General features: G+C 43.1%; 1 protein-coding gene across 1 annotated transcript in view; it reads right to left on the bottom strand.

Annotated features, from left to right (window-relative positions):
- LOC126188270 (glutamate receptor 1-like) overlaps positions 1-14,891 on the bottom strand; it is a 1,232,223-nt gene that overhangs the window by 72,654 nt on the left and 1,144,678 nt on the right. Inside the window, exon 13 of the mRNA XM_049929849.1 lies at positions 414-880. Within this exon, the coding sequence (XP_049785806.1) occupies positions 414-880 (467 nt within the window). The remainder of the gene's footprint in view (positions 1-413; positions 881-14,891) is intronic.

The raw sequence follows: 14,891 nt of genomic DNA, 5'->3' as shown, positions 1-14,891 counted from the left end.
TTTTAACAGTCACAGAAATAACCTGCCATTTATTTTGTGGAGGTGCTCACTTATAGCATGCGTAAATTGTTGTAACATCATGCTTGCACACAGCTTATTAATGAGTTAGTACATTATCTCACTTACAAACCTACCATCTTCAGTGGTTTTGTGACATCTTGATCAGATGTGTGACAGCCCATAATAACAAGCATGAAAATATTGTTGTCAACGTGTTGCTTGCTAGCGGTTATGGGCTGTCAAACTTTAGGTTACGATGTCACAATTTACCTGAATATTGTCTGGTTATGACTGAAACAGTTATGTATTAAACTGATAAATAGATGTGTGGGTAACCTTGGTATGTCAGCCTGCAGTTTATGTGTATGTATAAGCTAAGTAGCTGATGCTTAGTTGCTTAGGCAGCGCTGCACCTGGGCGACACGTCGCAGCCCTGGCGCATGAGCGCGCCCAGCGCGAACCAGAGGCTGTTGAGGATGCTGAAGTCGTTGACGAGCGTGCCGCAGCCGGCCGCGGCGGCGCCGCCCCCGTCCGCGTCCCCCACGGCGGCCAGCCCCAGCGCGCCGCACGCCGCCGGCACCGGCACGCTCACCACGGCCAGCCCCGCCGCCTCCTCGGAGCCCGGCTGCAGCAGGCGCCACTCGTACGGCGAGAAGCGCGACACGATGAACAGCACGATGCTGACGCCCACGTACGAGAAGATGACGCACACCCAGATCTCCTTGCTCAGCGGGTTCAGGAAGCTGAACACGCCCGGCTTCTGCTTCACCGGTTTCTTGATCATGATGCTGATGCCCAGCGACATGAACGGCTTGCTGAAGTCGATCACGCGCTCCCGTTCCGACGTTATCGTCATCGATGCGATGGCGATGTCCGCCTCCTGGAACGCCAGAAGAATCATCGGCATGGATTATCACAAACACTGCCGAACTTTTCTTGTTGATACACTAAGTCGGTGCCATGATTATAATCTTCTCCATTTACTGCATATAAATCAAGGTGTATTTGCATATATTCAGGATTGCCTGCCAAGCTTCAGTATCGATTTCAAACGTATTTGGAGCAGAAACACTCAGGCTCGCAAGTAACAGCACTGTGGTGTTTACAGCTTTCTAGCTCCAATAGGAGCTGAGATATGGGAAAAAACGTGAGTTTTCCAGCTCCTAGTGTATAGGCTGTTCTGCATAGCAGTCTTGTTGTGTAGGAACAGAATCAGCTGCCCAATCGACCTGCTTTGCAGAACAGCTTGCATATCAGGGGCAAGAAACAGTTTTTCCAGCAATGAACATGTAAGTTGCCAACAAAGACATTCATGTTGTCTTGAGTAGCATCGCCTGAATGGATATAGAGAGGGAGGTTGGTGGCGATGGTTAGAGAGATAGCGGAAAGAAGGGTAGGGATAGAGACAAGGGGAGGAAGAGAAAGACATAGAGTGGACGCGGAGGAGACAGAAAGTGTGGAAGAGGAGATGATGGACACCACAGAGAGGGCATGAAGGAGATGGACAGACAGATGGGCGGGAAGTGGACGAGCCCAGAGAGAGAGGGGAAGAAGGAGATTTACAGAGAGAGAGAGGGGAAGTTACAGGTAGGGGTAGGAGGAGGTAGATAGAAGGGTGAGGAGGGATTGACAGAGTGTGGAAAGAGGAGCTGGTTATAAAGTGGGGAGAAGACAGAGAGAGAGAAAAAAGAGGAGGACATAGATAAATATGACAGAAGCGGATGGAAACAGAGACAGGGAGGCGGTAAATGAAAAAAAGCTATATCAGACAAAAGTAAAAGAAAAAAAAATGGCTCTGAGCACTATGAGACTTAACATCTATGGTCATCAGTCCCCTAGAACTGAGAACTACTTGTTGTTGTTGTTGTGGTCTTCAGTCCTGAGACTGGTTTGATGCAGCTCTCCATGCTACTCTATCCTGTGCAAGCTTCTTCATCTCCCAGTACCTACTGCAACCTACATCCTTCTGAATCTGCTTAGTGTATTGATCTCTTGGTCTCCCTCTACGATTTTTACCCTCCATGCTGCCCTCCAATGCTAAATTTGTGATCCCTTGATGCCTCAGAACATGTCCTACCAACCGATCTCTTCTTCTGGTCAAGTTGTGCCACAAACTCCTCTTCTCCCCAATCCTATTCAATACCTCCTCATTAGTTACGTGATCTACCCACCTTATCTTCAGCATTCTTCTGTAGCACCACATTTCGAAAGCTTCTATTCTCTTCTTGTCCAAACTAGTTATCGTCCATGTCTCACTTCCATACATGGCTACACTCCATACAAATACATTCAGAAACGACTTCCTGACACCTAAATCTATATTCGATGTTAACAAATTTCTCTTCTTGAGAAACGCATTCCTTGCCATTGCCAGTCTACATTTTATATCCTCTCTACTTCGACCATCATCGGTTATTTTACTCCCTAAATAGCAAAACTCCTTTACTACTTTAAGTGTCTCATTTCCTAATCTAATACCCTCAACATCACCCGACTTAATTTGACTACATTCCATTATCCTCGTTTTGCTTTTGTTGATGTTCATCTTATATCCTCTTTTCAAGACACTGTCCATTCCGTTCAACTGCTCTTCCAAGTCCTTTGCTGTCTCTGACAGAATTACAATGTCATCGGCGAACCTCAAAGTTTTTACTTCTTCTCCATGAATTTTAATACCTACTCCGAATTTTTCTTTTGTTTCCTTTACTGCTTGCTCAATATACAGATTGAATAACATCGGGGAGAGGCTACAACCCTGTCTCACGCCTTTCCCAACCACTGCTTCCCTTTCATGCCCCTCGACTCTTATAACTGCCATCTGGTTTCTGTACAAATTGTAAATAGCCTTTCGCTCCCTGTATTTTACCCCTGCCACCTTTAGAATTTGAAAGAGAGTATTCCAGTCAACATTGTCAAAAGCTTTCTCTAAGTCTACAAATGCTAGAAACGTAGGTTTGCCTTTTCTTAATCTTTCTTCCAAGATAAGTCGTAAGGTCAGTATTGCCTCACGTGTTCCAACATTTCTACGGAATCCAAACTGATCTTCCCCGCGGTCGGCTTCTACTAGTTTTTCCATTCGTCTGTAAAGAATTCGCGTTAGTATTTTGCAGCTGTGACTTATTAAACTGATAGTTCGGTAACTTTCACATCTGTCAACACCTGCTTTCTTTGGGATTGGAATTATTATATTCTTCTTAAAGTCTGAGGTTATTTCGCCTGTCTCATACATCGTGCTCACCAGATGGTAGAGTTTTGTCATGACTGGCTCTCCTGAGGCCATCAGTAGTTCTAATGGAATGTTGTCTACTCCGGGGGCCTTGTTTCGACTCAGGTCTTTCAGTGCTCTGTCAAACTCTTCACGCAGTATCGTATCTCCCATTTCATCTTCATCTACATCCTCTTCCATTTCCATAATATTGTCCTCAAGAACATCACCCTTGTATAGACCTTCTATATACTCCTTCCACCTCTTTGCTTTCCCTTCTTTGCTTAGAACTGGGTTGCCATCTGAGCTCTTGATATTCATACAAGTGGTTCTCTTCTCTCCAAAGGTCTCTTTAATTTTCCTCTAGGCAGTATCTATCTTACCCCTAGTGAAACAAGCCTCTACATCCTTACATTTGTCCTCTAGCCATCCCTGCTTAGCCATTTTGCACTTCCTGCCGATTTCATTTTTGAGACGTTTGTATTCCTTTTTGCCTGCTTCATTTACTGCATTTTTATATTTTCTCCTTTCATCAATTAAATTCAATATTTCTTCTGTTACCCAAGGATTTCTATTAGCCCGCGTCTTTTTACCTACTTGATCGTCTGCTGCCTTCACCACTTCATCCCTCAGAGCTACCCATTCTTCTTCTACTGTATTTCTTTCCCCCATTCCTGTCAATTGTTCCCTAATGCTCTCCCTGAAACTCTCTACAACCTCTGGTTCTTTCAGTTTATCCAGGTCCCATCTCCTTAAATTCCCACCTTTTTGCAGTTTCTTCAGTTTCAATCTGCAGTTCATAACCAATAGATTGTGGTCAGAATCTACATCTGCCCCAGGAAATGTCTTACAATCTAAAACCTGGTTCCTATATCTCTGTCTTACCATTATATAATCTATCTGAAACCTGTCAGTATCTCCAGGCTTCTTCCATGTATACAGCCTCCTTTCATGATTCTTGAACCAAGTGTTAGCTATGATTAATTTATGCTCTGTGCAAAATTCTACAAGGCGGCTTCCTCTTTCATTCCTTCCCCCCAATCCATATTCACCTACTATGTTTCCTTCTCTCCCTTTTCCTACTGACGAATTCCAGTCACCCATGACTATTAAATTTTCGTCTCCCTTCACTACCTGAATAATTTCTTTTATCTCGTCATACATTTCATCTATTTCTTCATCATCTGCAGAGCTAGTTGGCATATAAACTTGTACTACTGTAGTAGGCATGGGCTTTGTGTCTATCTTGGCCACAATAATGCGTTCACTATGCTGTTTGTAGTAGCTAACCCGCACTCCTATTTTTTTATTCATTATTAAACCTACTCCTGAATTACCCCTATTTGATTTTGTATTTATAACCCTGTAATCACCTGACCAAAAGTCTTGTTCCTCCTGCCACCGAACTTCACTAATTCCCACTATATCTAACTTAAACCTATCCATCTCCCTTTTTAAATTTTCTAACCTACCTGCCCGATTAAGCGATCTGACATTCCACGCTCCGATCCGTAGAACGCCAGTTTTCTTTCTCCTGATAACGACGTCCTCTTGAGTAGTCCCCGCCCGGAGATCCGAATGGGGGACTATTTTACCTCCGGAATATTTTACCCAAGAGGACGCCATCATCATTTAATCATACAGTAGAGCTGCATGTCCTCGGGAAAAATTACGGCTGTAGTTTCCCCTTGCTTTCAGCCGTTCGCAGTACCAGCACAGCAAGGCCGTTTTGGTTAATGTTACAAGGCCAGATCAGTCAATCATCCAGACTGTTGCCCCTGCAACTACTGAAAAGGCTGCTGCCCCTCTTCAGGAACCACATGTTTGTCTGGCCTCTCAACAGATACCCCTCCGTTGTGGTTGCACCTACGGTACGGTCATCTGTATCGCTGAGGCACGCAAGCCTCCCCACCAACGGCAAGGTCCATGGTTCATGGGGGGGAGAACTACTTAAACCTAACTAACGTAAGGACACCACACACATCCATGCCCGAGGCAGGATTCGAACCTGCGACAAAAGTAAAGTTAGTGTCATTAGTACAGCACTTTTTTGAAACACTAATAATTTCTAAATTAAGTCCAGCATCACATAACAGATGACGATTACCTCTGGGAAATATTGTGTAGAACACATAAGAGGGCAAAGCCGTGGGGAAAACTCTAGTTTAATTGTACAAAATGCGCTACATTACAATGTAGTACTCATAAGGAGACTGATACACTATGTCATAAATCACTCATACCCAGTTACGTAATCCCCATCTACGTCAGTAACTGGCAGAGTTCTGGTAGAAGTCACGGGTGCCTATACGATAGTTTACATGGGTCTAGACTCGATGGTATGGAGCATTTTCAATGTTTTGAAGGACGAATGTTAGCTTGTAAAAAGTCACATAAAAATTTTCAGTTCCGATCCTGTTAAAAACTTTGTCCTGTTACTAAAATACTAGGAAATGGTATTCATACTGTATAAAGAAGAATAGTAAGTTATTTTTAATCAGGCGGTCCGTGGTCGAATGTCGGAGATCTCGGGCCACACTCGAGGCCGCGCTATCCTCCCGACTCGCTAGGAGGCAACACAGTCGCAGCTCTGAGAAAAAAAGGAGCGCGCACGGCCCGACTGAAGGCTCCCCAGATCCCGTCTGCAAGCAGTGCCCGATGTGACAACGGACGAGTAGTGCCTCCACCGGTGTCTCTGTCGTTGTTGCGTTTTGAGGTAACATCCTGCGGCGGGTTGTGCAGTTGTGCTCTCGCAGATGGATGCGTGTTGTCCTCCTTTGATCGACGTAGTGCACCTGGCAGCGGAGTAACCAGGAAGTCATAGCCAATGGTTGCCGCATAAGGTCTATTAGTAGAAGTACTGCACAAGGATGACCATAATCGCCAGACAGAGTTGTCAGCCACCCCTGATATTAGTCGTCTACTGTGCATGCTTTCCGAGATATGTTTGCTGGGGCCGGCCGTTATGGACGTGCGGTTCTAGGCGCTACAGCCTGGAACCGAGCGACCGCTACGGTCGCAGGTTCGAATCCTGCCTCGGGCATGGATGCGTGTGATGTCCTTAGGTTAGTTAGGTTTAATTAGTTCTAAGTTCTAGGGGACTGATGACCTCAGAAGTTAAGTCGCATAGTGCTCAGAGCCATTTGTTTGCTGGTCGAAAACAAAGCAGCACATCAGTGTATGCGAGTGTCACGTTTGGATATCATAACTTTTTCCCTGGCGTTAGGACAAGAGGTTAATTTTTGCTTTGAATGTTCAGGTGTATGCCTGCGCTTTGAAGTTGCTGAATTTATCTGGGTCTACGGCTTTTGTTGCTTTAAGGATTGGTTGTTTTAAGAATAAAAGTTTAACTGTTTAAATTTTATTGTGTGTTTGTTGATGCAATACCTTTTAAACATTGAGCCGTAATTCCTTTTACAGAAGTTGTAAGCGTTAAAGGAAAGTATATTATCTTTTAAAATTTTTCTTTCACGCTCCTGGTCGTAAGCCCTGGCCGTACCGCTTTTAGTGAACATTAAGTTTTATTGCTGCTTCTTAAAACCATTTAATTTAATTTGATTTTTACCCAAGGATTGGCTACATAATTATCAAGCAGGTGTTCTTGAATTATGTTGTACGTTTTGTAGTTTTTTAAATATATGTATGTTCTAGATTTTGCCGTTACCCGACGTGTAATGATGTATTTTGTGAAGGCAGCGATCAGCAAGGTCGTGGAGGCTGTTTGTTCACAGGCTACGCCGCTCCTTCCGTGTCTACGTCACTGCCATTTCAAAAGCGTTGTAAACTATTCAAATTGTTATTTGTTGGTAATTTACTGTTAAATAAATGTATATAATTTCCGAGTGTTTCTCTGTGTTTGTGTCCACTGTTCTTCCATGGCATAATTTAGCGTGCTTAAGTTTTTGTCCAGTAGTACTACCACGACTGCTCATTAACTACCTTGATGAAACCTGTGAACATTTAGCACCGTAAATCTAGGAACAAAGTCCTTATAATTTAATACAGAAGACAAGCCAAAAATGAACACGTCAGAATATTTAACACTGGTATTGATATAAAAAAAACTGCAAAGAAATGTTTATGATGTGACACTAACATTTATCTGAAAAATAAAGCCATAAAATTCTTTTCTTCTTGCTGAAAAAGTCAATCATTTTGTCCACGAAATTAGGGTCTATCCCTCTTTTCCTGTGAACACTAAGAAGGCACAAGCTTGCAGACGGTCCTCGCAAGTAGTACTTCTCATCCACTTCTTCACCCTACGCAGTGTGCTGAAGGATCACTTTACAGCGGAAGTTGTCGGGCAGTCTCTGTACTTCTGCGTGAATTATAGTTACTGCAAATATATCAAGGAGCTTGGTTTTTTTCAAGCACTCCTTATTTGCCCAGATGTCGTAGTTGATAGTGTTGCGCTATCTACTTGGTTGGCTCGTGAACTAGTGTCTCGATTGTTTTCACTGTTATTTTCAAGGTGATTGAGACGATACTTTATTGCCAAGGAGTTCCCTTTTTAATACCCTGACTGATGTGCATTTACGTGATCACCTAGTTTCGCAGACACACGAAATGATAGGTATTGATGTCCCATTTAAAACACTTCCTCGAAAGAACATGATAACTTCTTTTGTTTCCAGAATGATATTTTCACTCTGCAGCGGAGTGTGCGCTGATATGAAACTTCCTGGCAGATTAAAACTGTGTGCCCGACCGAGACTCGAACTCGGGACCTTTGCCTTTCGCGGGCAAGTGCTCTACCAACTGAGCTACCGAAGCACGACTCACGCCCGGTACTCACAGCTTTACTTCTGCCAGTACCTCGTCTCCTACCTTCCAAACTTTACAGAAGCTCTCCTGCGAACCTTGCAGAACTAGCACTCCTGAAAGAAAGGATATTGCGGAGACATGGCTTAGCCACAGCCTGGGGGATGTTTCCAGAATGATATTTTCACTCTGCAGCGGAGTGTGCGCTGATATGAAACTTCCTGGCAGATTAAAACTGTGTGCCCGACCGAGACTCGAACTCGGGACCTTTGCCTTTCGCGGGCAAGTGCTCTACCAACTGAGCTACCGAAGCACGACTCACGCCCGGTACTCACAGCTTTACTTCTGCCAGTACCTCGTCTCCTACCTTCCAAACTTTACAGAAGCTCTCCTGCGAACCTTGCAGAACTAGCACTCCTGAAAGAAAGGATATTGCGGAGACATGGCTTAGCCACAGCCTGGGGGATGTTTCCAGAATGATATTTTCACTCTGCAGCGGAGTGTGCGCTGATATGAAACTTCCTGTCAGATTAAAACTGTGTGCCCGACCGAGACTCGAACTCGGGACCTTTGCCTTTCGCGGGCAAGTGCTCTACCAACTGAGCTACCGAAGCACGACTCACGCCCGGTACTCACAGCTTTACTTCTGCCAGTACCTCGTCTCCTACCTTCCAAACTTTACAGAAGGTTCGCAGGAGAGCTTCTGTAAAGTTTGGAAGGTAGGAGACGAGGTACTGGCAGAAGTAAAGCTGTGAGTACCGGGCGTGAGTCGTGCTTCGGTAGCTCAGTTGGTAGAGCACTTGCCCGCGAAAGGCAAAGGTCCCGAGTTCGAGTCTCGGTCGGGCACACAGTTTTAATCTGCCAGGAAGTTTCTAACTTCTTTTGTTGTTCTAACAGTGTTACAAATATCCTGTACACTGTTAAGCTAATTACGACAAAGTTTAGTCTGTGTGATCCACAGTGGGAACAAAACATCTTACGGCTGTTTTCCTCTACTCCTAGCCTGAAATCCAGTTTGACGGCCTGTCATTGTTGTCGAACAACCCTCAATCCCTAAACCACCAACTATTTCGTATCACAGCCCTAATTCTCAACAAACTTTAAAATAAATGAAGAAATTTCCTCAACCTCCAATGTAGTAAGCTCTTCAAAACCATAAAAATTATTCTTTTACTGTAAAGCTGAATTTCTCGTCTGCAAAAAGTACTCCCACCGACAGTCGTTCCTTCTTACAAATGTCAACCGTTTCAACAACCAATAATGGAAACGATCATTAACAATCCCGTGTAGTAGCTTAGAACCACACACAGTCATTAAAATTGATTTTAAGTGTGTGACGTGTATTTTGGTTTTTCATTATGGTTTTGGAAATGATCCTCCGACATTTTATCGCCCATACTTGCTCTACTCAAAAGAAAATTTTAAAAATTTCCTTTGCTCGAATCTTTTCCTGTAACATATATGTCATGAGTGCCAAAAAATGTTACAGTGTCAAGAATCGATTTCAGTTTTTTCTGTTGGTATTTGTAACCTCTGTGATCCCAGTGGCCAAGATGTTCATGTTATTCTTTTTTATTTATAAGCACTCACAAAAGCTTTTGGCCTTACTTGTAGATTCGAGATGTCACCTGCTCTTCTCATGGTCTCGAGCTTCTTCATGAAAGTGTTTGTAACCTTACCGAACCTTTATGTCAAAATCACAAAACATTCCTCTTTTAAAAGCTGCAATGGAAAGAGTACAAAATGTATATATCTCTAATTTCAACATGAGCGAGTATACTGGGCATGGGTACTTACCGAGCTAAGTTGGTTGAAAAGGCCTTTTTTTTACCTTCTTGCCATGGTGTCTTTTTTGAAACATGAGGTGAATTTAGAGCACGTAGGTTTGTTAGTCTCCGCCCATGAACAATGGACCTTGCCATTGGTGGGGAGGCTTGCGTGCCTCAGCGACACAGATAGCCGTACCACAGGTGCAACCACAACGGAGGGGTATCTATTGAGAGGCCAGACAAACGTGTGGTTCCTGAAGAGGGGCAGCAGCCGTTTCGGTAGTTGCATGGGCAACAATCTGACTGATCTGGCCTTGTAACACTAACCAAAACAGCCTTGCTGTGCTGGTACAGCAAACGGCTGAAAGCAAGAGGAAACTGCAGCGGTAATTATTCCCGAGGGCATGTAGTTTTACTATATGGTTAAATGATTATGGTGTCCTCCTGGGTAAAATATTGCGGAAGTAAAATAGTCCCTCATTCAGATCTCCGGGAGGGGACTACTCAGGAGGACGTCGTTATCAGGAGAGAGAAAGCTAGCGTTCTACGGATCGGAGGGTGGAATGTCAGATCCCTTAATCGGGCAAGTAGGTAAGAAAAATTAAAAAGGGAAATGAATAGGTTAAATTTAGATATAGTGGGAATTAGTGAAGTTCGGTGGCAGGAAGAACAAGACTTCTGGTCAGGTCAATACAGGATTACAAATACAAAATCAAATGCGGGTAACGTAGGAGTAGGTATGATAATGAATAAAGAAATAGGAGTGCGGGTAAGCTACTACAAACAGCATAGTGAACGCATTATTGTGGCCAAGATAGACACAAAGCCAATGCCTACCACAGTAGTACAAGTTTATAAGCCAACTAGCTCCGCAGATGACGAAGAGATTGATGAAATGTATGATGAGATAAGAGAAATTATTCAGATAGTGAAGGGAAACGAAAACTTATTAGAAATGGGTGACTGTAATTCGATAGTAGGAAAAGGAAGAGAAGGGAACGTAGTAGGTGAATATGGAATGGGGGTAAGGAATGAAAGAGGAAGTCACCTCGTAGAATTTTGCACAGAGCATAACTTAATCATAGCTAACATTTGTTTCAAGAATCATTAAAGAACGCTGTATACATGGAAGAGGCCTGGAGATACTGGAAAGTTTCAGATAGATTATATAATGGTAAGACAGAGATTTAGGAACCAGGTTTTAAATTGTAAGACATTTCCATGGGCTGATGTGGACTCTGAACACAATCTATTGGTTATGAACTGTAGATTAAAACTGAAGAAATTGGACAACAGAGGTTGTACAGAGTTTCAGGGAGAGCATAAAGGAACAATTGACAGGAAAGGGGGAAACAAATACTGTAGAAGAAGAATGGGTATCTTTGAGGGATGAAATAGAGAAGACAGTACAAGATCGAGTAGGTAAAAAGACGAGAGCTAGTAGAAATCCATGGGTAACAGAAGAAATATTGAATTTAATTGATTAAAGAAGAAAATATAAAAGTGCAGTAAATGAAGCGGGCAAAAAGGAATAAAAATGTCTCAAAAAAGAGATCGACAGGAAGTGCAAAATGGCTAAGCAGGGATGGCTAGAGGTCAAATGTAAGGATGTAGAGGCATATCTCACTAGGGGTAAGATAGATACTGCCTACAGGAAACTTAAAGAGACCTACGGAGAAAAGAGAACCACTTGTATGAATATCAAAAGCTCAGATGGAAACACAGTTCTAAGCAAAGAAGGAAAGCAGATAGTTAGGAGGAGTATACAGAGGGTCTATACAAAGGCGATGTTGTTGAGGACAATATTATACAAATGGAAGAGGATGTAGATGAAGATGAAATGGGAAATATGATACTGCGGGGAGAGTTTGACAGAGCACTGAAATACTTAAGTCAAAACAAGGCCCCGGGAAAAGACAACATTCCATTAGAACTACTGACAGCCTTGGGAAAGCCAGCAATGACAAAACTCCACAGTCTGATGAGCAAGATGTAGGAGACAGACAAAATACCGTCAGTCTTCAAGAACAATATAAAAATTCCAATCCCAAAGAAAGCAGGTGTTGACAGATGTGAAAATTACCGAACTATCAGTTTAATAAGTCACTGCTGCAAAATGCTAACGCGAATTCTTTACAGACGAATGGAGAAAGTGGTAGAAGTCAACCTCGGGGAAGATAAAAAAATTGTTCAAATGGCTCTGAGCGCTATGGGACTTAACATCTGAGCTCATCAGTCCCCTAGAACTTAGAACTACTTAAACCTAACTAACCTAATGACATCACACATATCCATGCCCGAGGCAGGATTCGAACCTCTGACCGTAATTGTCGCGGGCTTCCGGACTGAGCCCCCTAAAACCGCTCCGCCACAGCGCCCGACAACTTGAGTACAAGAAGAGATCAGTTGGTAGGACATGTTCTGGGGCATCAGGGGATCACCAATTCAGTATTGGAGGGCACCGTGTAGGATAAAAATCGTTGAGGGAGACCAAGAGATGAATACACTAAGCAGATTCAGAAGGATGTAGGTTGCAGTAGGTACTGGGAGATGAAGAATCTTGCACAGGATAGAGTAGCATGGAGAGCTGCATCAAACCAGTCTCTGGACTGAAGACCACCACAACAACAACAGGTTTCTTAGTGACTCATACTTGACTTTGTCTGACAATGAATGGTTTATGCATTCGCCTAAATCAAAGCTATGATTAACTACTAATGAATGTTGTTTCTCTGGCTTGTTGACAGGAACTGAAGTTGATGGGTTAACGTCATCCTACTCTAGCGTCCGGTCTAGTGATATCAGCATACACAATACTAATGGTGGAAGAACACTGTGGCAATGACATTTCTGATGACCCAATGCTAGAGATTGCGCTCGACATACAGAGTGGAGATTGAAGCATGTGTTGAGAAAAAACTAGAAAAAAGTGAAATAACAATGCGGCAATGATTATGGAGAACCGACCTGGGGTTGTTTAGTCGCCGAGTTGATAGTCTTTGTAGGTGGCGCCACGTTGGGCCACTTGCATGTCGACGATGGTAAAATGGCAACACAATACCTAGTCCGTGAAAGGAGAAAATTTCCACTCCGATGGGGAATCGAACCCCGGCCAGCTGCAGGTCAGTCATACGCAATTACCTCGCAGCTACGGAAACCGACAATAATCTAGAAGTTGTTGAGGGGACGCATTTTCGAAGTCACTGGACATGAAATTTTTAATGCGTGAGGAAATTTCCTTTGATGTGAAAGAGAAACAGCTTTTTGTCCAACGAAATTCCTGATATACATCTCTGAAATTAATACAAGGAAACTTAGCTTCATAATCTATAGGAGTAATCCCGTTAAGATCTCTTAACCTGCCATCATAAACCGACTTAAGTATTTAGTGTCTTTATAACAAACAATAACTTGCATTTTTTATAAAGATGTATGCTCATCTGCAACACTGTAAATAATCTGAGACTATGCGACGAAAGAGGGAAACTGAGGAACATTACACATTTTTTTTATATCTACTCTTTTCACTGATTTATTTATAGTTCTTTAAAAGTAATTTACAGTGACAATAAACGCTAAATTACTACCAAGCCTGATGTAGGGAACTACAGACCTAGATTGGAAAAACTCGGTTTTCACGTGATAACAGTGAACATATACGTTGTTGTGTTACGTTGTCGCATGGGCTTGGGTTTGGGTAGTATTGGAAATTGTTGATGACTCATCAAGAACGTTACGCTTGCAAGCGTTTACCCGTTGTACATAGTACCTTGAGACCGCTTAAACTCTTACTAAGAAAACTGGCTACGTGCAAGTACATATCGAGATCAGAAGGTTCGTACGAACTTAATTTTGTATGTAGACAGATCATCCATTCCGGGAATCAAGGTTATCGGTCATTTTTTCCTGCCATCGACATTGTTACTGACAAGATATTGGTTCCAGAGATTTCAAGATTATCTAGAATGAAGTTGGATAACAAATAACAAAAGAAATATTTTTTCGTTGTGTGTTGTTTATCCTGTATTTATGATATGTGAATATTTGTTTTACGTTCCGGCACACAACTCCAATGTGAAAAGGGTATTTTCGCTGATTTCGGCTCCGTAGGCTGATGAAGGAGATCGACTGCTGTCAGGGACAGTGGAATCAATCTTACAGTGCGAGTTTAACTACAAGCTGACTCGCATAGAGTTTTATAAATACGTAAGAGGGAAAAAATACAGGGTTATTACAAATGATTGAAGCGATTTCACAGCTCTACAATAACTTTATTATTTGAGATATTTTCACAATGCTTTGCACACACATACAAAAACTCAAAAAGTTTTTTCAGGCATTCACAAATGTTCGATATGTGCCACTTTAGTGATTCGGCAGACTTCAAGCCGATAATCAAGTTCCTCACTCACTCGGCGCAGCATGTCCCCATCAATGAGTTCGAAACCATCGTCGATGCGAGCTCGCAGTTCTGGCACGTTTCTTGGTAGAGGAGGTTTAAACACTGATTCTTTCACATAACCCCACAGAAAGAAATCGCATGGGGTTAAGTCGGGAGAGCGTGGAGGCCATGACATGAATTGCTGATCATGATCTCCACCACGACCGATCCATCGGTTTTCCAATCTCCTGTTTAAAAAACGCCGAACATCATGATGGAAGTGCGGTGGAGCACCATCCTGTTGAAAGATGAAGTCGGCGCTGTTGGTCTCCAGTTGTGGCATGAGCCAATTTTCCAGCATGTCCAGATACACGTGTCCTGTAACGTTTTTTTTCGCAGAAGAAAAAGGGGCCGTAAACTTTAAACCGTGAGATTGCACAAAACATGTTAACTTTTGGTGAATTGCGAATTTCCTGCACAAATGCTGGAGGATTCTCTACCGCCCAGATTCGCACATTGTGTCTGTTCAATTCACCATTAAGAAAAAATGTTGCTTCATCACTGAAAACAAGTTTCGCACTGAACGCATCCGCCCGCATCTCGTGGTCGTGCGGTAGCGTTCTCGCTTCCCACGCCCGGGTTCCCAGGTTCGATTCCCGGCGGGGTCAGGGATTTTCTCTGCCTCGTGATGGCTGGGTGTTGTGTGCTGTCCTTAGGTTAGTTAGGTTTAAGTAGTTCTAAGTTCTAGGGGACTTATGACCACAGCAGTTGAGTC

This window comes from Schistocerca cancellata, chromosome 5 (genome assembly GCF_023864275.1).
Source record: "Schistocerca cancellata isolate TAMUIC-IGC-003103 chromosome 5, iqSchCanc2.1, whole genome shotgun sequence".
Taxonomy (NCBI): domain Eukaryota; kingdom Metazoa; phylum Arthropoda; class Insecta; order Orthoptera; family Acrididae; genus Schistocerca; species Schistocerca cancellata.
Note: the sequence above shows the minus strand (reverse complement) of the source record. Positions and strands in the feature narration are given on the sequence as shown.